Source organism: Crocodylus porosus, unplaced genomic scaffold (assembly GCF_001723895.1).
Source record: "Crocodylus porosus isolate Cpor-Errol unplaced genomic scaffold, CroPor_comp1, whole genome shotgun sequence".
In the NCBI taxonomy this organism is placed as follows: Eukaryota; Metazoa; Chordata; order Crocodylia; family Crocodylidae; genus Crocodylus; species Crocodylus porosus.
The window spans coordinates 3,702,355-3,724,202 of NW_017728935.1; the positions used below are offsets into that span (position 1 = coordinate 3,702,355).

Sequence of the window (21,848 nt, forward strand, 5' to 3'; positions counted from 1 at the left end):
GAGGAAAATGGGATGAATCAAAAAGCTGGCGAAGCCGTGAGGAAGGAAAGGATTAGGAATGAGTGGTCAATTTTCATCAGAGCAAGATGCCTCAGGTTCCTCCCCGCATGTAGTGGCATCTGAATGCAATTATTTGTCAGGAAAAAAAAAGAGTTTTGCAGTACTAAATAGGAGAGGGAGGCTGAGGTATTTAGGTTAGCCCAGGACAAAGAAGAGAGTCTGGAAATTCAAACACCTACTCAAATTAGAGAAATGGGCAATTGAACATCTAGTGAAGCTATGCGTGGGCAAGTTAAAAGCAACATATGTTACAGAGAAAACTCCAGCCTCGTTACACACATCTAACTGGCACTGAAGTTAAACACATCAGCTCAGGAACAAGACCTGAGGACCCCTGGAGACGGTTCATGATTTCTGTTCGGCACAGAACTAAGGCAGATCAGGTTACATATGAAACGAGAGGCAGAACATGGTGGAAAACATCAAAGTGCCCGTCTATGAGTCAGTAGTCTGCATTCATCCGGGTAACGTACATGAAGAAATCAGGGTAGGGGTTTTCAGAGGTGACGAATCATAGAAGTCAGGTCAGAAGGGACCTTGTTGATCTTCAAGTCTGACCCCCTGCCTCGGCAGAAGAAACCGGGCTCAAATGATGCCAGCTAGGTAGGCATCAAGCCTCCTCTTAAAGACCCCCAGGGTAGGAGCCACCACCTCTTCCCTTGGAAGTTGGTTCCAGGTCCTAGCTGCCCTGACCGTGAAGTAGTTCTTGCGGATGTCTAATCTAAACCTACTCTCCAACAACTTGTGGCCATTATTCCTTGTTATGCGGGGAGGGGGTGGTGCTAGGGGAAACAAGGTCTCTCCCAAACCCTTCTGGTCCCCCCTAATGAGTTTATAGACAGTCACCAGGTCCCCCTCAGCCTTCTCTTGTAAAGGCTGAACAGGTTCAGGTCCCGCAGTCTCTCATTGTAGGGTCTGCCCTGTTGTCCCTGGATCATGCAGGTGGCCCTCCTCTGGACCCTCTCAATGTTGTCCACACCCCTCCTGAAGACAGAAAGAAGGGATGGGGAAAACATGCTTGTATGCAGGGAGATTGAAGTAGCTGCTGATTTTCCCCTTAAAGAAAGGACAGGAACATGAAAGCTGTGATAAAAAGCATTAAAAAGCAAAGTGCCTGGGGAAGCAGAGCTGGAGGTGCTCTTCTCCCTGCATCCTCACACACTGACAAGGGACAGTGGCTGAAATTAAGCAGACAAAAGGGCAAGATCATTTGCAGATGAAGCGGTCGGGCTGTGGTGCTCCCTGCCACGTGCTTTGGTTGAGGATCACAATCTACATGGCAATGGTTCCCAGTCTGCGGTACGCATACACTGTTAGATTTATTATAATTACTTTATATGACAAAAATTTGCTGGCGGTACTTAAGGTTGTATCCTTTTAAGTTGGTGGTGTGCAACCTGTCAGTTTGAGAACTGCTGCTTTATGGGGTAGTAAATGTGTAGCTTCAGGCTTTAAGCCTGTTTCTAACTATTAGGGATCTAAGTAAGACCTTTATTATGGCAGTGGAGGGGGGAGTGGAGATAGTCTCTTATTTGCCTACACTTTCCTCTGAAGCATCTGGTTCTGGTGCTGGTCACTGTCAGGGTCAGGACAGCAGCAACACAGATCCAGTATCACCACCACCAAGATAAGCCAAAGCATCCCTCTAACCATCTCGACTGCCTCCTCTAGAGCTCCCGCATTGCCCGGACTGAACAAAGACGCGAGAATGGAAAAGTCCCAGATAACAGCACTTCATACTTTTAGTTTTATAAACATTGCCATGCCTTTCTATGCAATCCCCAAGATTAAGTTAGGCAGCCAGATCCTCAGCCAGTCAAAGGTGGTTTTAGTCCATGGCAGTCATTCAGCTGGGGATTTGGTCCTCCCCTGAACTGGCCCAACCATGCTAGAAACAGGGTTAGCTGAAGCAGGCTTAGGCCTAGTTGGAGCCAGAGGTGGACGCAGCAGTCAGTTTCAAGCTTTACACAGTAACCAGAAGTGAGGAATACAAATGGCCAAGGCACTGGGCTCAGACTCATACGGGACCCATGGCCTCAAAGGCTACAAGGATTTCGGAGTCAGGATCTGGTTGGATCCACTCTCTGAATGACAGCAGACAAGGAGCTGTTTACAATTTTCTAATCCTGACCAGAAGTGCAAGCAGCAGGTCAAAGAGGCCCTGCCAGGTGGAGTCTCCCCGGAAAGCCCTTCCACTACGGTGGCTGTTGCTGAGACAGCAGCCCTGGGAAGGTGCACAAGAACCTAGCGGGACATTCAGGAGCAGCTGAAGTTCAATCTGCAGAGAGCTGCAGCAGTAAAGAACGGATCCACTTCCTAAGCCTCCTGCTGCTCATTTTCTGAAGGGATGCAGGGGGTGACATATCTCAGTTTCCACTTTAGTTGCAGAGAGTAAGGCTTAAGAAAAAAAAAAAAAAAAAAAGGTTTGCCTGAGAAAGGGCAGACAGCACTTTCTCAGGAAGTCTGATTTGATACTATTCAATACCAGCTCTTCATTTATATACCTGCCAGCACATTAAGGTTGAAGCATCTGTAAGGGCTCATGACCAGCAAAAGCCACCCCATGTCTGTGATGCTAGTGGGGAAAACACACATCTCCAGAGTTGAATTCTGGCAGGAAGAGTCTGCCTGTCCCCCTCTGGGGTGCACCTAGATTTCCAGTAATCTTTTGTTGGGTTAAAGGCAGGCAAGGTGCTTTTTAAAAGGAACTGGTAAGGCTGAGTATCTGAGCTTGGCTGTAGGGCAGCACGGGCAGCTACAAGCAAAACCCACATGGCTTGGCCTCCTCCTGTGACTTACAATTCTGTTGTACGAGTGCAGGCAGGGTCCAGTCTGATACTGGAAAAAACAGGGATCTGTGCCCTTTGCAAGGAGTATGTGAGAACCCCACTGAGCAGACAAGGAGAATGGCATTATTGTAACAGGGTGTTCATTACTCTAATGGGGTTTCTCTGATCTCCTTGTCCTTGAGGAGCCTGGAACCCCTCCCTTGTTGCTGCCCACTGGGAAGGCCCTTGCTCCAGGACTCAACAGCTGGATGAGACAGCGAATGCCCTGCCCTCTCTTGTGTCCCCCTGCAATGCCTCCGAGTACTTTCTGGGACAGTCTCTCCACGGATGGTAGAAAACCTGGTGCTTTGTTGAAGAGGGGTCGCAGGTCCAAGCAGATCTCCCTTTGTGGTTCCCCGAGCCCCTCTCTTGGGAGACGTCGTTACAGAGCGGAGTGTTGAGGGAGTTCAGCCGGACCCTCGGCCTCCGCCTCCACGACGGTCAATGTCCAAAGAAGCGACGTACCACGAACTGTCCCAGCAGGACCACAATCAGCACGACCATCATGTACTTCAGGTAAACGTTGTCTAGGTCCAATGCTGCCACCTGGCGGGAGAGCATTATCAGCTCGGTGAAAGACTGGCAGATATAACTGTGGACTCAGCTGGCACTCCCGCGTACCCAGCCACCCTCTGGGATGCCCTGCCCATGACCTTGGCGACAGCATCATTAAACACAGGCTAGCGCTCTGTCCTGTGACAGAATGAGGGGAATTCCAATCCCACTCACATCACTGCAGATATGAAGTAACCCACTTCAGAAAGCTGCGAACAAGTTTTCATTATCCAGCCAGCTCTAGAGCATTTACAGCGGAAGCGTCTGAAGCATCCAAGGGGTTAACTTAACTCTTTAAGTCACCAGTGGAAGGACGTCATCCACTGCGCGCCCCCCCCCCCCCCTTAAGATATGTGGCTTCAACAGGCTGGATTCGCAGAGGACCCAAGACCTACAATTCCCACCAAAGTCAGTGGAGCTTCACCTGCTTTGCCCTCCTCAGAACATAGTCACTCCTTAAAAGAGGAAGGATGGGCAAAGGATCAGGATCTGAGAGACTTGGTTCAAATCCCTTGTTTTGCTGCAAGCTGCTTGTATGACCTTGGGCCAGTCACTTAAGTCTCTGCACATTAATTTCCCCCCGTCTATAAACAGAGTGCTACGGTCCCATACTGTGACCTGCTCAGACACTACAGTGATGGTGCTTTTTCACTACTCTAAAATGGACAGAGGGTCTCAAGTAGGAATTTAAGCACCCAAATGTCTACATCCGTGGCTCAACTCTCAAAGCAGCATCCGATGTCTCTCTCAGTGTGCTGCCACCCCCAGAGCTCAACATCCCTAAATATTCACCTGAGCTGCCTTGCTGGCGGAAATGTCCAATGTGCCCAGCACAACCACCCTGCAGGGTAGGAAGCCAGCCAGGCCCACTCACCCATCCTCCCTGCTGTGCGATCCACCGGGCGATGCGGTTGCAGAGCACAAAGTCTGCCACATAGCGAGCAATGCTTCGGAGGAAGCCAGTCATCCCGTGCTGGTAGACATGGATCGCCATCCGGTAGCCAAACCCCAGCAGTGCAATCACCCTGCCCCAGTTAATGCCGCTGTCGAATAAGCTGCAAGAAAGCCAAGTCACCTGGTTAGAAGCAGTGACAGGCACTTGGTGGGGCTGGCACACTGCTGTGCCCCACAGGGCTGCTCCAGAGCATGCAGTCGGGGAGCAGGAGACAATTCACAGCACCACAGGCTACCCCAGCCCTTTGGGTGCATCTTTGCCAAACTGCTCCCGCAGCTGCCTGGTGGATCATGAGCACTTGAACTCTAATACCTGTGCAGTTGGGCTTTAAAAACAGAAGACAGCATCCACCACAACCACCAGCCATCAGATAAGGGCACACAGGCTGAACAGATACCCACCCACCCCATCTCTGTGACAAGGAAAAGCAGGTTTGAATCCCACCGAGGCCTGGACATGTCAGGACTCAATTCATCCAGGGCCTGGAGGAGCAAAAAGAAATAAACGTGCTGGATTCTCCTCTCCCTTTATAGTGTAGCGTAATGGTTTTTGGGCACAGAAGCCGCTGAGCAACACCCAGGTCCGTAAGACACGCCCCCCCCCCAATCTTAATTACAACATTGATATAATGCAACCCGCCCCCCGCTGTATGCAGGTCTGGCACCAGTTTAGTTCCGACTTCAAGTGAACCACTCCAGATTAACTCTTGACTGGGTCTCCGGTGCCTAGCACGGCTGTTTTCTCGCTGTGTAGCTGAAGGAAATGGTTTGAATCCAGGCAGGACTCTCACCTGTGTGGGGATCTCCACACAGCAGACTGGGGCTTCAGAGAGCGTGCCATGGGCAGAGGGGGCAGTTAGCAGAGGTAGAGGAAGGAACAACAACAACAACATTGAGAAGGACAGGAGGGAGAGTGACAGAGGTTAATTTACCTGTTGGCTGTGCCTCAGGGCGGCATAGCTGCGAAGACAGTGCAGCGTGGCTTCCCAACGAGAGGGGAGCAGGGAGAGAGGACAGAAGAGACAGTTAGACATACACCAAGAATGGTGCATACGGGGGCAAGGCCTGGAGCTCCAGCTCTGAGGGGCAGTGGACGTCCCCCTCCCCACCTTGGGTAGCACTGCTTGCTATGCGCAGAACACGCCTCGGGACAAGACCTTACACAACTAAGGGAGGCAGGGTGGCCTTGTGAGCAGAGCACTGGGCTGGCACTCCAGGAATGGGCTCAGGTACCTCTGCCAAAGGCTTCCTCTGGGACCCTGAGCAAGTTGCCCCCTAACCTAGCACCTCAGTTCCCCACCTATAAGATAAAATCCAGTGACAGGGGCTCAGAAGTACTTGGACATCTGGCTGTCAGCCACAGCACCCAGAGTGAAAGAGCCCAAACCAGGCAGGCAATCACAGTCTCCACATTGGCTCCAGCAGGTGTGGATGATAAAACAGACACCTGACTCTTTCTGCTGTCTGCTCCCCTTCACCCTGGCTCCGTGACAGCATCTATGCCAGTCCTGAAGTTATTTATTGCAGCTTGGGCAACCCACAGAGTCCTAGCGCTACAAGACTGGCAGACCCCAGTGGCACTGTGGTGTGGCAGCTCGTGCCTGACACAGGAGCCAGTCACACCAGCAGTTCTCTCATCTCCAGCTAGAATCCAGTATCTGTCCTCAGGCTGCCTGAGAGGCAACGGAGGGCAAATCACATCCAGGCCAGCATTTTCTCCATCGAAACCTGCTCCCTGCTTACCCACAGCTTCCGAGCGTCAGCAGCCATGACTTTCCTTCCACAGCTAGTAAGCCTGAATGACCTCCACTCCTCTGACTCTTTGCTTTCCTCATTCACCCAGTGGTGACTCCTCAAATCTGAAGAGCTGGGCCTGCCGCACCACAGCTGTGGAGGAAGAAGGCTGGCACAATACACCGCATCACGGGCTGGATTGAGTCAGTTCATGGCACCAAGAGCTGCCTCCAGCTGCAGCTGTGCTTGCTCAGCACCCTCCAAGGACCAGGCCCTGAGGCCAATTAACCATCAAGACTCCCCCAGCAGGAAGAAAGTCTGGTCAAGGGGAGCTGATGAGTGCCTGACCAAGAGCCATTTTAATTCTCCTCCCAGGCTGGCCTGACCTCACTGCAGATCCATTAGTCCAACATAATCCCTCTTGATTTACAGTGGTGTCAGCAGGAGGAGAGCCAGCTCCTCCATCTCTGCCCAACTTAAGAAGGTGCTCATGTGTCATCAAGACCCATTTACACATGCAGCCATCCAAAATGAGCATGTAAGTGCAGGAGTGGAAGCAGACAGGCAGAAAACACAAGCAGAGATCAGGGGTTGCTTCATGAAACTCAGGACAAGCTCACAAAGCAAGTCCAAAGCTGAGGATAACTGCCCGTGTACTGTGAGAGGAGCTGGGGGCAGCGAGTAGGTTTGGGGAGCCAGCACTCTGGGATCAGAGAGGAAGCTAGTGAAAAGCTTTCATTTCTCTTTGTTTCTCCTCAGCCTGACCCTTCCTGTGTGCCTGCCACCAAGACCTGAGTACCATACCATCTGCCATCACCATTCCCCAGGCAGCAGCAAGGATGCTGGCAGCCTCACCTGGAAGCGATCCTTGTGAAGTACTCGTAGGCGTTGTCCTTTGTGGGCTGCAAGGACTTGAGCATGTTGCGGAACTCAGCGTCATACCGCGCGTTGATGTCGTCGCCGATGATGGCCAGGCGCCGGCCCACCAGGCTACTGGTACTGCCGAGAGGATGGAACGAGTCAGAGACAAGCCCGGTTCCCACGTGGGGCAAGTAGGCACCCCATGGGAGGCAGGCTCAGGCCCTTAGAAGAGGGAGAATACTGCATGCAGCTGGGCTTGGCTGGCGAGGGATGAATGGCACAGCCTGTTATGGCCTTACCTGCCTGGCTCCTGCTGGATCTCGGCAATCTCGGGATCCATGGGCATCTCCTCTGTGCTCTCTTCCCTCTCCTGCTGGTAGCGATAGAAAGCATAGCTCCGAAACACCTCCTCTGTCTGCTGAGCCACCTGGTCCTCTGGGGAACAGAATTACAAGCAGTCACACAGGGAGCTCCCCGATTTCCCCCCGGTCTTGCACTTACCTCAGCCTACCCCTGGAGGGGACTGCCTGGGTCAGAGACCAGATCCCAGCTCTCTCAGGCAAATGCACCATATGTTCCCAAATATATCAAGGTATGTCAAAGCCAGCTGGCAGCGTGACTGGGCCATGCAAAGGCTGTTCCAGAACCTCTCTCCTCCAATGGTTAGTAACTTTTTTTCTGATTGCCAGTCTACAGACATTCATCATATCCCACGTTCTTTGCCAACACTGTTCCATAGTTTTAAAAGCTCCCTCCCTTTCCTCCCCCATTATGTTAACTAGGAGCAGTCACATCTGCACTCAGCCCTTGTTTTGCTAAATTAACCAAGCCTACATCTTCTGGTCTCCTTGGTAAGAGAAGTTCTCCTTTCTCAGATGTTCCTAGTAAGTCTCTTCTCACCACTTCCCATTTCCTCCCAGTCTCTGCAGAAGCAAAACACCATTCCAATCCTCCTGCATTTATATCCCCCCCCACCCAGGAAAGGCAGACGTCCTTCTCCCCTTTCTTGGGGACACTGCATGCATTAGTCTTAATCCTTGAGCTGCAGTGCAGACCTAATGTTCCTGCTTATTTGCTAGCGGGCTGTTGGCAGCAGAAATGGGGTCTGTATACGGATGTGCAAGGCCCTGCCAGGCGCTGGGATGCTTTTAGCAGCCTGAGGCCATGTAAAAGAGCAGCGAGGAACCAGTTTAGGGCTTGCCTCATAGTCTAATATCCCTGAATAGAGACTGAGTTTTAACACGATTGAGTTGCAAAGACCTGTGTGGGTGCTCTTCTGGCCTAGCGTGGGCTTGTTTCAGTTTGTAGAAAGGCAGCTAGAGAATAAGCTAAAAATGCTCTTACATGGGACTCAGCACAAGGGGCTCCTGGTTTTTGACTAAGCCTTAGTCCCACCACCCCCTACAAAGGTGCTTAATCGTCCCGGATTGGCAGTGCTGCCAGTGCAAGCGGTGCTAGCTGTTGAACTTTTGGCATGCATTTTCAAGGAATCACGAAATCATCAGTAAAAGGGAGAAAAGAACGAACCCACCATCACCTCTCTGCACACAAAGCAGGATAGTTCCCTGCCGAACAGTTGCTAGCAACACGTCAAGTCTTAAATAGCTGGAGTGGTGTAGCTGCCACAGTGACTCATGGCACTATCACGGGAAAGCTCTGAGCATGAAGACTGAGCAAACAGGGCTTGTTAGCCACTGTGAGGCCATCCCCAGCTTCTGCCTCGGTCACGCACCGTCTGATCTCACACCCACCAGCCTGGCAGTGACAAGGGTCAGACTGGTTTGTAACCTCAGCGTGACCTGCCTAAGCTAACAGGAAACTCAAGTCTGAGCTCAGCATCCTGCCCAACTCCTGGTTGCAGAGACTTGTTTAGGACTGCAGCAGGCACACGACATACTCCTTTCCTTTGACTGGGTACATCTACACATTCATTAATGCCCCGTAAATACTGTACATTTAGTTCAGTACTTCCTTAATGAAATACTGAATGCACAGTAACTAGAGTTATGGCGCACTAGCGCCGGCACATGGCTATTTACTGATGCTTACTGCGCATTAGCCTAATAACGCTGCACAGTAGGCTATGGTTTTTGCCATGACACACTACTGTGCAATATTATTAGGCTAATGTGCATTAAGTGTCTTGTGTAGACGTGGCCACTAGGATTTAAAAAAAAAAAAAAAAAAGGCTTAACCCTTTTCACAAGGGCACATTTCAGTGCGAGCTCAGACCAGCTGCACTAAATGCAGGGACTTCACCGACACCCATTTTAAACCCAGCTCCTGTGAGAAAAGGCCGTTACCCTCCACCACCATCTGATACCCACCGGCTCTCTGGGAGCAGAAGCCCCAGTCCTCTGCTTTGAGCACAAATAAGCACGCAAGACGCAAGTCGGTGCTTGGTGGGGCTGGAGGCCCCGGCCAGGAAGTCGGTGGGGGTTGTTTGGGGTAAGGCTGCCTTTGTTTCTGGACACAGCAGCAGCTTCCTCCTCTGCAGGATAGTAAACAGCTCTCGGTCGAGCAGGCCAGGTATTCTGAGCTCAGCTGTGACATGCACGGAAACAGAGCAGGCCTGGCGCACAGGCAGGAAATGAGTCAGTGGGGAACTGGCAACCGGGTCCATGAAACAAAGCCCAAGGGGAGAGTTTGTTGCTGTTGCTGTCATGAGTTAAAATCCTCCACTGGCACAAAGCCACAGTGCAGACAGGATGCCAGTTTTGCCCCTACTTATGTGCCCCCACGTTCCTCCGTGAGTGGAAGAGCCTGGCAGAGTACTGAACTAAATGTACAGTATTTAAGGAGCATTAATGAATGTGTAATGTACCCAGTCATTTCCCTTGAGGGGAAAGGAGTGTGTTGTGTGCCTGCTGCGGTCCTAAACAAGTCTCTACAACCAGGAGTTAGGCAGGATGCTGAGCTCAGACATGACGCACACGTGAAGCAGGCTGTCTGGATGGCCACAGCGAGCCCCCAAAGCACATCAGCTTGTATAAGTCCCATCTTAATGGGCATCTTATAAAGTTTCCTGTAGCACAATAACACAGGGCTACAGGAAGTACAGCCTAGAGGAGAGGCACTGGCCTGAAACCCAGAGCTCTAGTCCTGACTGCAATCTGCCAGCTCCCCCCAAAACCATGGGAAAACTCACGTAAGACCTCCATTTCCCACTCTGTAAAATGGGCTCACTTCAACCTACTGCAGTCAGAGCCACAGAGGTAAGCGAGCTGGCATACAGCGAGCACTCTGAAAAGAGCTGCACCCCAACTTTTCTGGGGTAAGGTGCCTTACCATCTTCTTGGTAAGGAGACAGAACCACAGCAGAGGGGACTAGCCCAGAGGTATCAGAGCCCAGCTCCTTACCAGTGCCCCAAAGTGTCTCCCGACAGCATTTGTGCCAAATATTACCACGTGCTGTACTTTACTGTAAAAAAGTGCAAAGCAGGGAAGAATGAGGCCCAGATGCATTTCAGTTCAAGTCTAGGTACAGGCTACGCATAGGAGTCTCAGAGAACTGGCCTTCCCATTGACATAAAATGGATTTGGGGGTACTCAGCATCTCTGCAGAAAGAGAGGCCCAAGACGGTTTTGCAAGGCTGTCCCATAATATGGTTACTGCTCCAAGCAAACACCTGGCTAAATGACCAGTGGACAGGTGAGGCCTAGGGCACCTCTGCAACTCGGATGTGGATAGCCTGGGTCGAAGGCCATGTTGACGTTAGGAAAGCTTTACTGGTACAGTAGCCCCTGGGCACACCTTGCTTTCCAGTGAAGATGCAGTTTGTACCAGCAAAGACAGCTCTTGCCCCATCATCATTAACCAACTCACTGAACAGCCGAAGCTTTATTGGGAAAATGGGTTTTGTCTGCATTAGCTGCATCTGCACAGGCGGCCTTTGCTGGTATGCCTCAGAGCTCTGTATTGCACTTCTAGCCCAAGTGTGGACACAGCTAAGCCAGCCAAGCCGTGCTCTGCACTAGTATAATATAAAAATCACACCCACAAGCAGAACAAGCAAGACCAGTAAAAGCACAGGTTTCCAGTATAACAGCATTGCTGCTAGTGCGGCCATCCCCATCAGGGATCTCACTCCTCACCCCCCGACAGGCCGGTGGAGCTACGCTGGCAGAAAGCCGCTCAGCCCAGATGTACCCGCCGGCATTATAGGTAGCGCGGTGCAGGTTGTGTAAATACAGGCGAGGGGACAGGGCCGAGGCTGCCGGCTGCGCGTGCAGAGGACTGTTGTGGATTCGGCCGAGACCAGGTTTATTTGGAGTAAACAGTTCCCGCTTTCAGGGGAGCCAGAGGCGAAGGGCACTGTGCAGGCCTGCGGCTGCAAAAACGAAACCGTCTGACTCATAGTTTCAATGGAACAAAAAGTAAATAAACTGACAGGACAAAAGAGGAAATAGGATTTTAAAAAAAGAAAACCCTCTCCCTCTTAGAGACCCAGGGTTATTTTTAGAAACCCCAGTGAGAGGAAGCATATTTCTTTATCAGCGCTATCCTACAGAAGTGTCACAGAAGAGCTGCCATGGTATAGAAACGCCTTTGCCCCACAGGAAAGGCTCCAGGCTGCACCCCCTGGGCTCACGTTCCAGGAACGCAGCTGAGCTCCAAAACCTCAGCTGGAAGGGCTGACGTCCAAATGGCTTCAAGCCCGGCTCACCTTTGCACTCCTCCTTGCAGTCTAGGGTGGGGCCAAGCCTCCAGAGAGAGCTGGCATAGGGAGTTCGGCTGGAGCTCCCCAAGAGCTGCTGCGTACTTCTGCTGGCTACGTATCACTGCGAGCAGGGCGCATCTACACGAGACAATAATTGTGGGGCAGCCTAATAACACTGCGTGGTAGCACGTCACAGCACAGGCACCGCTAATACATGACTGCACAGTATTATAAGGGTACTGCGCAGCAGTGTCACTGAAAAGGCGTTCGCTGGCACTACTGCGCAGTAACTCTGGTTACTGCACATTTATTTAGTACTTGATTTTACAAGTACTAAATTAAATGCACAGCAACTATTGTGCATTAATGAATATGCAGATACACCTGCAAGGATGCAACTGCAGACAGGGATTGGGGATATGGGAGCATCCTGCCTACACCCCTCTTCCCTGCTGCTAAGCCCCCTCCCCACTGTTGCCTGCAACAGGCAAGAAAATGGCATAGCAGCCTTTCCCTTCACTGGCTGTACACTGCCAGAAGGTGAGCCTCGTGATCCCAGCCTATATCTGCAGAGGTACAAAAGCAGCTACCCTACAAGGAAAAATCTGCTTTGCTGAGTTTTATTCTCCGCAGGGCAGGAACCGCACCTTGCCCAGCCCAATGCACACACCAGCAGCATTCAGACAGAAGGTCTTCACTTGACAGTGTCCCTGCGAGCCATTATTGAATAACTGTGCTGTGCATTAAGAGGTGTAGTTGTTTGCACAACGGCTGATCGCCTCCTTGTAATCAGGCCAAAATGTGCCTCCCGCAGCTTATGTAGCTATGACAATGGGTGCAATTGTACCCTCGGGCGCAATACAATAAGATAACAGCAGGCACCAAAAATCCCCCATTCTACAAGGCTGCCTGATCTCCTAAAGTGCCAGGCTGCTGTCAAAAAATCCCATTGTATAAAAACAAAGAAAGGGCCTTTCCCTGATGTCATGCTGGTTTTACCCAAAGCGCTAAGCACAACCCAGTGAAAATCAGGTCTCACCTGTCCACGGTCCACAGCCAATGCCAGCTGGCCACGGTCCACCCCTGAGGGGACAGCCTGGCTTCTTAGCATAAGCTGTACGGACACACATTTACAGCTGACCACCCACTGCTCCTGCTGAAGGCAGACGGTCCTTGCTTCTGAAAAACCAGATTTCCCCGGGGCTTAGTGGAGTTACTCTCAGTTCACACTGCTAGAAGTGAGAGTCTCATTTAGCATCACCGCGGAGGGGTGGTAAAGGAGCTTCCTTTCCAATATACAAGAGGGGTCCAATCTCTTCAGCAAGTGTGCCACAACTCAGCCACCACCCTCCCCGAGTACCACTTCAATCTTGTTCCCCTGCCTAGCCTGCCACTCTGCTGTCTGCTCCCCCTCCCTTGTGTTCCTTGTCTGAGCTGCTGCTCTGCTTTCTGCTCCCTGCCTGTTCCTTCATGTCCAGCTACATACCACAGAGGCTGTCCATGCCACCTGTGGCACATCTGGTGCAGGTTAGCCACTCCTATAATATATCACACAGATTCTGCCCATGATCTCAATACCTAGGGGACTGCTAATTTTGCATTAAAAAAATACCACTTCCTGCTATGCCAACTCCCCTTGTGTCCAGGCAGCAGGAATACAGCAAGGTATTTGCTTATCTTGAGGTCTTAAAAACGATCACCGAGACAGCTCTTTCTTTCAGGAGCCTTCCCTCAGGGCACTGGAGTGAGGCCTGCTATTTTCAGAGGACGTTTAACTCAAGCCCACATCTGAAGCGATCTAAAGTCATTGCCAAGTGAGGGCAGCTCATGGCCTCTGCGAAACGAATTTGGCGGCTCCCAGTCAACTTCCCAAGGGACAATTTATCCCTGCTATGGAGCCCGCTACTGACAATCTTAGCAGAGGCCAAAGGCTGACCGAGCCAGCTTCTCACTCCTGGGGGAAAGCCTCGCAGCTCTGGGTCATGCTGGAAGGATCCTGCACAGCCCCTGCCCAAGTCAGCACCTCTTAGGTGAGTGGAGGGTGCATGTCCCACTTCGGAGCAGCTGATCCAGCATGAGGGCCCCTAGCCTGAACCATCGTCTTTCCCTGCTCAAGTGCACTGTCAATTTGGGGTTATGATGCCAGTTGCTGGAGGTAAGGGTGTGTCCCTGGTGCTGTTAACTCCCCCTGCAAGGCCCAGTTTCTGATGGTGCATGTTGATTCACTGCCTCCACCAGTGAGTCACCGCAGGCTGAAACAATGCAGGAAACAAGACACGGGGACATTACACAGAGCACCTGGAAGTACAGCCCAGGGAGGTTGTAGCCAATGCACCCAATACCCCAAGGTGGAGTAGGGAAACAGTATGGTTGCTGATGCAGCAGAGCAGAGTAAAAGCTAGCTGAGACCTGGGCCCAAACCTCCCCTCTGCTTACCAGATCCCTGCATACTCCAAACTAATCCCCATGTTAGAGAAGGGCACACTGAAGCACAGACATGAAGTGACATGCCCAAGGCCACACATGAAGTCAGTGGCACACCCAGTGTCAAAACCCGGAAATCTGACTCCCTATCTCCATGGGCGACTGGTGCCACCTTAGTCAGGGGGGCACATGTCCCCCCAGTAACCAGTCAGGAACTGGGGGGTCCCCCCCAAGGCCAATCTCACTGACAGTGCTCCCACTCCCCAGCCAGCACTCGCAGGGGGGCTCCCACCTGCCCCCCTGCCCGTTGCCTGAGTGGCAAGCACAGCTGGTCAGGGGGTGCACCAACACTTTCAGGGGGGGCATGTGCATCCCCGGGCAATCCCTACATATTGCCACTGCCTATCTGAGCTATGTTCCCATTTCCAGGCAGGCCAAAGGCCAATTCAATCAATCCTGTGCTGCAGGTGAAGGAGTTATGTTACACTCAAAACAGGGGCACCTTTTTGCCTTTGGAAGGGGCCTACCTCAGTCCCAATTCCCAGAGTGGTTACAAGCAAATAGACCAGAAATGCACAGAGCCAGCCATCTCTCATCTTTTTTCATTTTCCATTGCTCTCTGGAGAAGCCAACAGCCTCCATTTAAAGAAAAAAAGAGCCCTAAAATATATGCACGCTGGGTTTTGGTTGTAGCGGTGTTGGTCCAAGGACATAGGCAGGTAATGTGATGTCTTTTATTAGACCAAGGGAAGAGTTGGAAAAAAGTTCTTTGCAAGCTTCGTACACCCAGGCCCATCACAGCCCATTCTCACCTCATTAGCAACTGCACCAGTGACTCAGTAGAATCACTACATTTTCACTCAGTGGGTCCCTAAATGACAACCCCAGAACCACAAGGTACACTTCAGCGACAAGACCCGTGTCTACATGCTACAATGTCTTGCAATATTTGTCAGAAGAGCAATTTTGACCATATTGGTAGGAGAACCCATTCCTAATTTTGAGTTGCTGTTTTAAAAAGAAATGAGGTCAGCAGTGCTTCTCACGCTCTCTACAGATCACAGCTGCCGCCCCAATTACATAATATTCAAGCATGCAGAAACCCTCCCATCTGAGCTAGGTTTTCTACATCAGCTGCATTTAAAGTGAGAGATCCATGGTCTGATTTCTTAACCCACTGGCTGTATCTATGGAATAGAAATACAGTTTGGTGGGAAGATCCAATAGTCTATGCCTGCACAGTGTCAGAGATCCAACTTGCATGCCTGGAAGAAAGAAGTCAGCTTGAGTTTGTCCAAAATCTATACATTTCAGACAGCATGCAGCCAGCTCTGAGCAGCTAACCTGTTTTCAAACCTGTCCTGCAGGTGGCCTTGTCAATGGGAAGATCAAGCCATTGTGGGTCTGTCAATAAGGCCACATAAGTAACTGTTCATGCAGTTCATGTAGCCAGTGCAAAGCTTCATTGCCAAGACTGAAGACCTATTCAGGACTTGATTCTGCAACACTCTCTTAGCCTATCCCAGTTATTGAAATGCAGATAAGTTAATGACTCCAGAGGGTCAGAGAGGAAGCGATTCCCACTTTATATAGATGGGGCCCAGCTGAGTGACAGCCAGGACATCTGGCTTCTGTTTGCTGCCACTGTGTATCCTTGAGGCAAGTCACGGCAACCCTCCATGTCTCAATTTCTCCAGGTGTGAAATGGCGATTGTAATGCTCATCTTACCTGGCCAAGTACTTTGAGATCTACAGGTTAAGTGTTCCCCACAGCAGCAGAAAAATACGGGGGATGGAGAGGTTGGTTGTATTGTAACGCTTATGAAAACAGAGCCATTCTGTTATGAACCTAGCAGGACTCTTGTTCCTTTCTCCTGTGTGTAACCTCCCCTTCTTTTGATTCATCTATTCAAGGTAGGTATACAATACCATATCTCCAATGTTGTAGCACTGTACAGCATCTCTGGTAACCAGCCCTAGAAAACTGAGGCACAGACAGACTAATTAGGGCCAGGGTTGGAAGGCTATCCCCACCTGTGAATCCCTGAACTAAGTACCCCCAGCACTGCACCCACCTGCCTCCCTGGTTAAATCTCCTGTGCAGCTATGCTGTGAAAAGTCTCCCCTTTTCACAGGATACACTCTGCTTGGGTAGAGCCTACCTCTATGGCACCAGCTACCTATAGCAAGTCCAGTCCTTTTTTGCCTTTTTAAGCAATCAGTGAAGCCCTAGCCTCAAAACAGAAGGTCCAGACAGATACCGATGGCAGTCTAACTCATGCTCCAAGCAGCATTTGGGTGGTGGGGGTGCAGGATTCAAGATGATACTCCGGGGTGCTGCCCAGAAAAGCTTTAGGAGAATAAAGTATGTGTTTATAAAATATAGATTTTAGCAAAGGAGTTGGGCTAAATAAGTCTGGCTAGGCCTGAAACTGTGAAGGTAAGAGTTTGTCAAACACTGCTGTTGCTGCTCTCAAGTCTTCCAGGGTCCAAAAATAATCAAGTTTGAATCTGAGACAGTTCTGGACCTATCCACTAAGATCCCAGTAGCATAAAAAACTAAAAATATGGAGAAAATAATCAAATTGGTAACAAGAGAATTTTCTTTCCCCTGAGCATCAAACAGTTCCCTTGTGCCTCGTGATCCCATCCAAAGGGCAGAGCCACACAAGTCAGGTACTGCAAGACAAGACAGCGTGCAGTAGAGTATGAGGTACATCGCTGTACTCCTCTAACCCTGTGGTAGGTGCAAGTTGGATTATCCCACACACCTCATGCTTGCTTGCCCTGCAGGGTATGATCCTGCAGACAGCAGGTGTTAGCTGCTCTGCAATGCTTAGTCTATCTCATCTCAGGGTCCCCTGTTTGTGCTATGATGCCCAACTAGAAATGGGCAAAAAGCAGACAGGGAAATCAAGCTTCCCTGCATCCTTCACTCCCCCAACTCAAATTCAGCTAGGCCAGACACCTGTTGCCAAAAATCCTTCCAGTCCCTGCAGTTTTGCAGCATAGGGCTGAGGCAACAATACAGCTCAGCTCCTGCTGGCATCTGTACAGTTTTTACCTGAGATAGGAAGGCAAATTCAAACTCAGAAATTGAACTGGATGTACATACAAAGACTCGCATGGGAGCAAGCAAAATAAGGCCAACGACAAATGCTTTGAAAACACCACCCAAAAGGTGCCCACTTATTTATAGGCTCCTCGGTTGTTATTCAAGCAAAAAAATCTCACTGACCTCACTGGGAGTCTGGCACGAGTAAACTGCTTTCCATGCATCTTGCAAACTTTGGTAGGGCAGGGACTGTGTGCCTAAAGAGGCTGCAAGCCCGGTTGGGCCCCCAGGCTCCACCGCAATACAAACAACATAATGACACCAATAAAAGAGCTCTGGGCTGGAGGTGAGCTGAACTGCATAAACAGTTAGGCACCGTCACCAACACTGCGCTGTTGACAGAGCTGTCGTGACTCAGCTCGTTTACAGTCCACCTGCAAAACAGGTAAGAAGTCACCCACGCTTAGGAGCGCGTGGTGCATAGGTATTCTGTGGACTTGGGACGAAACGTGGAGTGGAAGCATCTGCCCGGGTTCCTTTCAGCTCCGCACCCAGTTTCACACCTTTTATTAGCAAACACAATGACCGACACAGTCCGCTAAGTTCTGCACACGTGCCTGTAACGACAGCAAGATTTTTGCCTCTATATTCCCCATTGCGGGTATGCCAAGCTGTATTTTAGGTAGCCAGCGGGGTCCGAGTTTATGTGCTGGCTGACATGCAAGCCGCAGAGAGCCAAGCCAATAAAGTCACGGAGAGCTGAACCGACAGATAACAATGTATGGCATGAGCTGGCTGGTCTCACCTTCTTAGCAAGCAGCCATTCGTTTCATATTCTTCACTTGATTGAATAGGCTCTGCTCAGAAGATGCTTTGCACTGGGCTAGTGTAGAGGGCTGTAGGTCAGGTTCAAGGGGCACAGACAGCAACAGCAAGGACCAGCCAGGACTGAAGCACGCTGGCAGGGCAGCATGCAGAGCAAACTGCAAAGCTTTAGTGTCATCCTCCAAATAACCTCTGTGACTCGGTGTGCTGCGTGTTTAAAAAAAATGCCTTTCCACAAAATGCTCAGCAGTGAGACTGGGGTTTCACTTCCACTGCCACATACTTGAAACCAAGTCCGCCTAGCCCAGGGCTCCCTCCTCTTTCTCTTTTTTAAAGAAACAGAAGAATAAGAAACTAATCAAAATGGAAGAGAACTGAAAAACTAGTTTATGCCCCCCCACCCGCCTCCAAACACAACAAAATCCCTTTTACCTGTGTTGATCCCCGACAGCCGTCTTTGCCCATTGCTGTTTCTTCTCCCGAACCCGTTGCTATTCCTTCTCCCTGGAGGGTCACTGCTGTTCCCTGAGGCCATGGTGGAGGGGAACTTGGGTGGAGGGGAAGATGGTCTCAACTTTACCCTGCAGAGGTCAGAGAGAGAAACACACACAAGCAATGAGCGACTGAGGCCTCTGGAGTGATACAAGGAGTGCAGCCAGCACACGCGGGCACTGGAGGACACAAGTGGAGACTCAAAGCCTGTCCTTTGGTCCTGGATCCTCGCTCACCTGCCAGGCAAGCGCTAGGCCCTTTGAACGGCATCCAAGTTTCACTCAGGTTCTCAGCATCCAGTTTCACTTAGTTTCTCCGGGCACTTTAAACTTTATGCCTCCTTTTATCTCTACAAGCTTCCTGACAGCCTCCTGGCTCCTCCCCTCTGCAGCCTGCTCTCCAATCCCCAGCCAGACCAGCAGTTTTCCCAACTTTCTCCCCCTTGATAGGATTTACACTCTTGCTGATACAGCCCAGCTCCTCCTCTGGTTGCAGCCTCCCTCCCTCTTCTCCCCTCCCTTCCCCCCCACTGCTAGCTCTCATCCCCCGTCCACACATTCACGATTATTCTTAGGACAATGCTGCGCATCTCCTGCGCACCCCAAGAGTACTCCTTGCCGTTTCTCAAATGCAACCTGGACCGGACCTGCCTTCAGCAAGACAAATCCCCATTATACTCTGCACCAGTTCGGTGCTGGATGTGACAGCTGCACTGGGAACTGTGGGATAGGTACCCAGAGGGCCTTGCAAGGCTGACCGTGTAGGGCTGCACAGATGCCGACACAGGAAATTCTGCAGCAGCTTCTAAAACGGTCCGGCGTGACTAAGTTGGATGGCTTGCAAATGACTCAGCTCAGTAGTGCGGAGATAGTTATGGCAATCCCTCAAGCGGGCGTCTTCTCAATCACCCAAATGGTTTGCCCACTGCAGCTTTTTTAACTCCCCGTTTTGCTTTACTGAGAGGCTATTCATTCTCATTCAAACCCTTAAAATAAAAACCACAGACCTAAACACGCCCAAACCTCACGACTCCCTAAACCCACGCCTAATGTTTAGGGCACACGCAAGTCTAATCCTGACATTTTGCATATCCGCAGGTGTTTATCACCCTGCCTTGCAAGGCTGGGATTATCCCTGGTTTTTGCATGTGGGGATATGGAGTTGTGGGTTTTTGATGATCCACTGAGCCACAACATCCCCTTCACGGTTTTAAGTTGTAACACAGGTAACAATCTTTTTTGGTTGCCATGTACAGACCAGCCTGGACTGGTTTCCCCGTGTGAAAACAGGGGGGTTGGGTTGGATTGGACTGCTCAAGGTAAGAGAGGACTGACCCCTCTTGCAGAACCAGTCCCTATTCATCTAAACGAGGTGGGAACGAGGGCTCATAGAAATGCAAAGTTTGCTCATTTGCATATCCATCATTAAATGTAAAGCTGTCCCTCTCAGTCTCGAAGAGATGTCCTTGCCAAGATGGTTCAGGAAATACTGCAGAGGCAAGAGTTCTTGCGATGGTATTGTTTACTGGACCAAAGGCACAGCTGGGATGGTCCCACCCATGCAGCTGGCTCCAACAGGAGTTGGCATCCGCGAGCGATCTTGCTAAGCTGCTCCATGGAGCTGCAGGCCCTGAGAGCGGACTGGAAGGTTTACACTGCGCACGTGGGGGCAATGAACTTTCTTTTCCTCTCCCCAGCCTCAAACATGCCCAGGCGGCATGGTTAGAATTTGATCCACCTCATCTCCTAATGGGATTCTTTCCAAGAGCCTAACCCAGCCACAGGCCTTCCCTTCTCCCCTGCCTGCTGAAGCTGGAGGACTGAGGTATGGCTTGCAAGAAGGACTGATCCCTCTGCCCCCCGATTACTTTTTATGCTTTCCAGAGACTGCTGTCCTGCTTTCTGCTCCGGAGACGGAGACTGCCGCTCAGCAAGGATTTGGACCCCCAAGTTCCCTGAAGCTGCTTCAGTGGGGGGAAAGCTATTCTCCAACCCCCCCACCAGCATCCACTGGGACGAAAGCACCAGACAGGCCTAGATGGGCCGACAAGCACGAAGGTCGATCCGGTTCTTCGCATGCAGGGCTCAGAGTGTTTGCAGACAAGGGAAAAACACAGGCACAGAAAAAGAAAGCCACTGGGGTCATGGAGGAGTCTGTAGCCAAGTCAGGAACAGAAACCAGCCTCCAGACCACAGGGAGAGGGTCAGAACAAGAGCATCCAACACTTGACACGAGCCCTTGAATAGGCAGCTGGCTTCCTCCATCCCAGACTTGGCCAGCTGCAATCACCATCTCCCTCTTGGCTGCCTGTGACGCAGAAAGGTCAGGCACTGAGACAACTGCCAACATACCAACAGAGCGATAGCCTCTCTGATCCCGGCCCCCACGCCCTGTTTCTACACCCAGGTAAGCATCATTAGCTTCTGCTTGGATGGTACTTTGCTGTATTCAGGCTCTGGATGGCATTAGCAAATTTAAAGGCTAGCCAGCCTTTAAATTTGCTAATAGGGTACACACAAAACAAGAGGAGGCCAGATAAAATGGACCAGACACTACTAGGAGACTCTGGTCCCACTGTGAGCTCTGCCACCGATTCACTTCACTGCTCTGTGCCTCGGTGTCATGGGATGGGGTCCCCGGGGATGGCCACGATACCCCTAGGGCTCCTTGACCGTGCCAGTCCTGCCCAACAGGCACCCTCTCTCTCGCCCACCACGTCTTGCAGGTAATTTTAGTAGATTGGGAGGCTGCCCTTGAGTTTGTCTGCTGGACCCTGCTGAATTCTTGGATCCCACTCAAAGTGGATGCCTCACAGGACACCCTCAGCCTTATGGGCTAGACACGTGGCTCCAAAACCATCCCTTTACCATGCCCCAGGCCTCGCAGACGGTACCGAAGGTGGCTCTCCGCAGCCCCGTCTCCGTGCCCCACGCTGGTGCTGGGATCTGCTCACGCCCTTTACCGCACTCTTCTCCGGCACTGGGGTCCCCACACCATAGTGGGTCCCCAACGAGGCCTCCTCCTTCCCCAGCAGCCTCAGCCCAGTCCTCTAGTGTTTATAAACAGCAACTTAAACACGAGCCCCTGGGCTATAACATAATATAAGCAGCTCAGGGTGTGCTCTGTCCCTTTAAAAGTCCAACTTTCCTCAGCACCAAGTGCTCCGCAGGCTACGGTACCGGCTGAGCTCCTGGAGCCCCATTACCCCAGCGTGCAGCACATCAGGCCGTCCCTGAGCACTTCTTCCCCTTAGCTGCTGCCAGAGAGCATCCCCTCCGGTCCCAGCCTTGGGGTTTATATTTGCCCAGGGCCCTGCCTCTTCCGGTCAGCTGACAGGGTGCAGGCGCAGGCTAATTGACTCATTAGCCTGTTCTCCTGTCTGGCTCTTAGGGCCCTCTG

The 21,848-nt window shown here is 51.2% G+C and overlaps 1 protein-coding gene across 3 annotated transcripts; it reads right to left on the reverse strand.

Annotated features, from left to right (window-relative positions):
- Positions 1-2,731: 2,731 nt before the first annotated feature.
- BAK1 (BCL2 antagonist/killer 1) lies at positions 2,732-19,352 on the reverse strand. Of its 3 annotated transcripts, XM_019546700.1 has the most exons (6): positions 18,686-18,933; positions 18,390-18,538; positions 7,292-7,427; positions 6,987-7,130; positions 4,318-4,498; positions 2,732-3,434 (listed from the first exon to the last, which is right to left on the reverse strand). In XM_019546700.1, exons 2-6 carry the CDS (start codon positions 18,490-18,492, stop codon positions 3,330-3,332), a joined length of 669 nt encoding a protein of 222 aa, XP_019402245.1. In that variant the 5' UTR covers positions 18,493-18,538; positions 18,686-18,933; the 3' UTR covers positions 2,732-3,329. The 3 variants fall into 3 exon arrangements, with proteins under 3 accessions (XP_019402245.1, XP_019402246.1, XP_019402247.1); XM_019546701.1 differs by lacking the exon at positions 18,686-18,933 and having other exon boundaries at positions 18,390-18,545; XM_019546702.1 differs by lacking the exons at positions 2,732-3,434; positions 4,318-4,498 and adding an exon at positions 5,088-5,379 and having other exon boundaries at positions 18,686-19,352.
- Between the last annotated feature and the right edge of the window lie 2,496 nt (positions 19,353-21,848).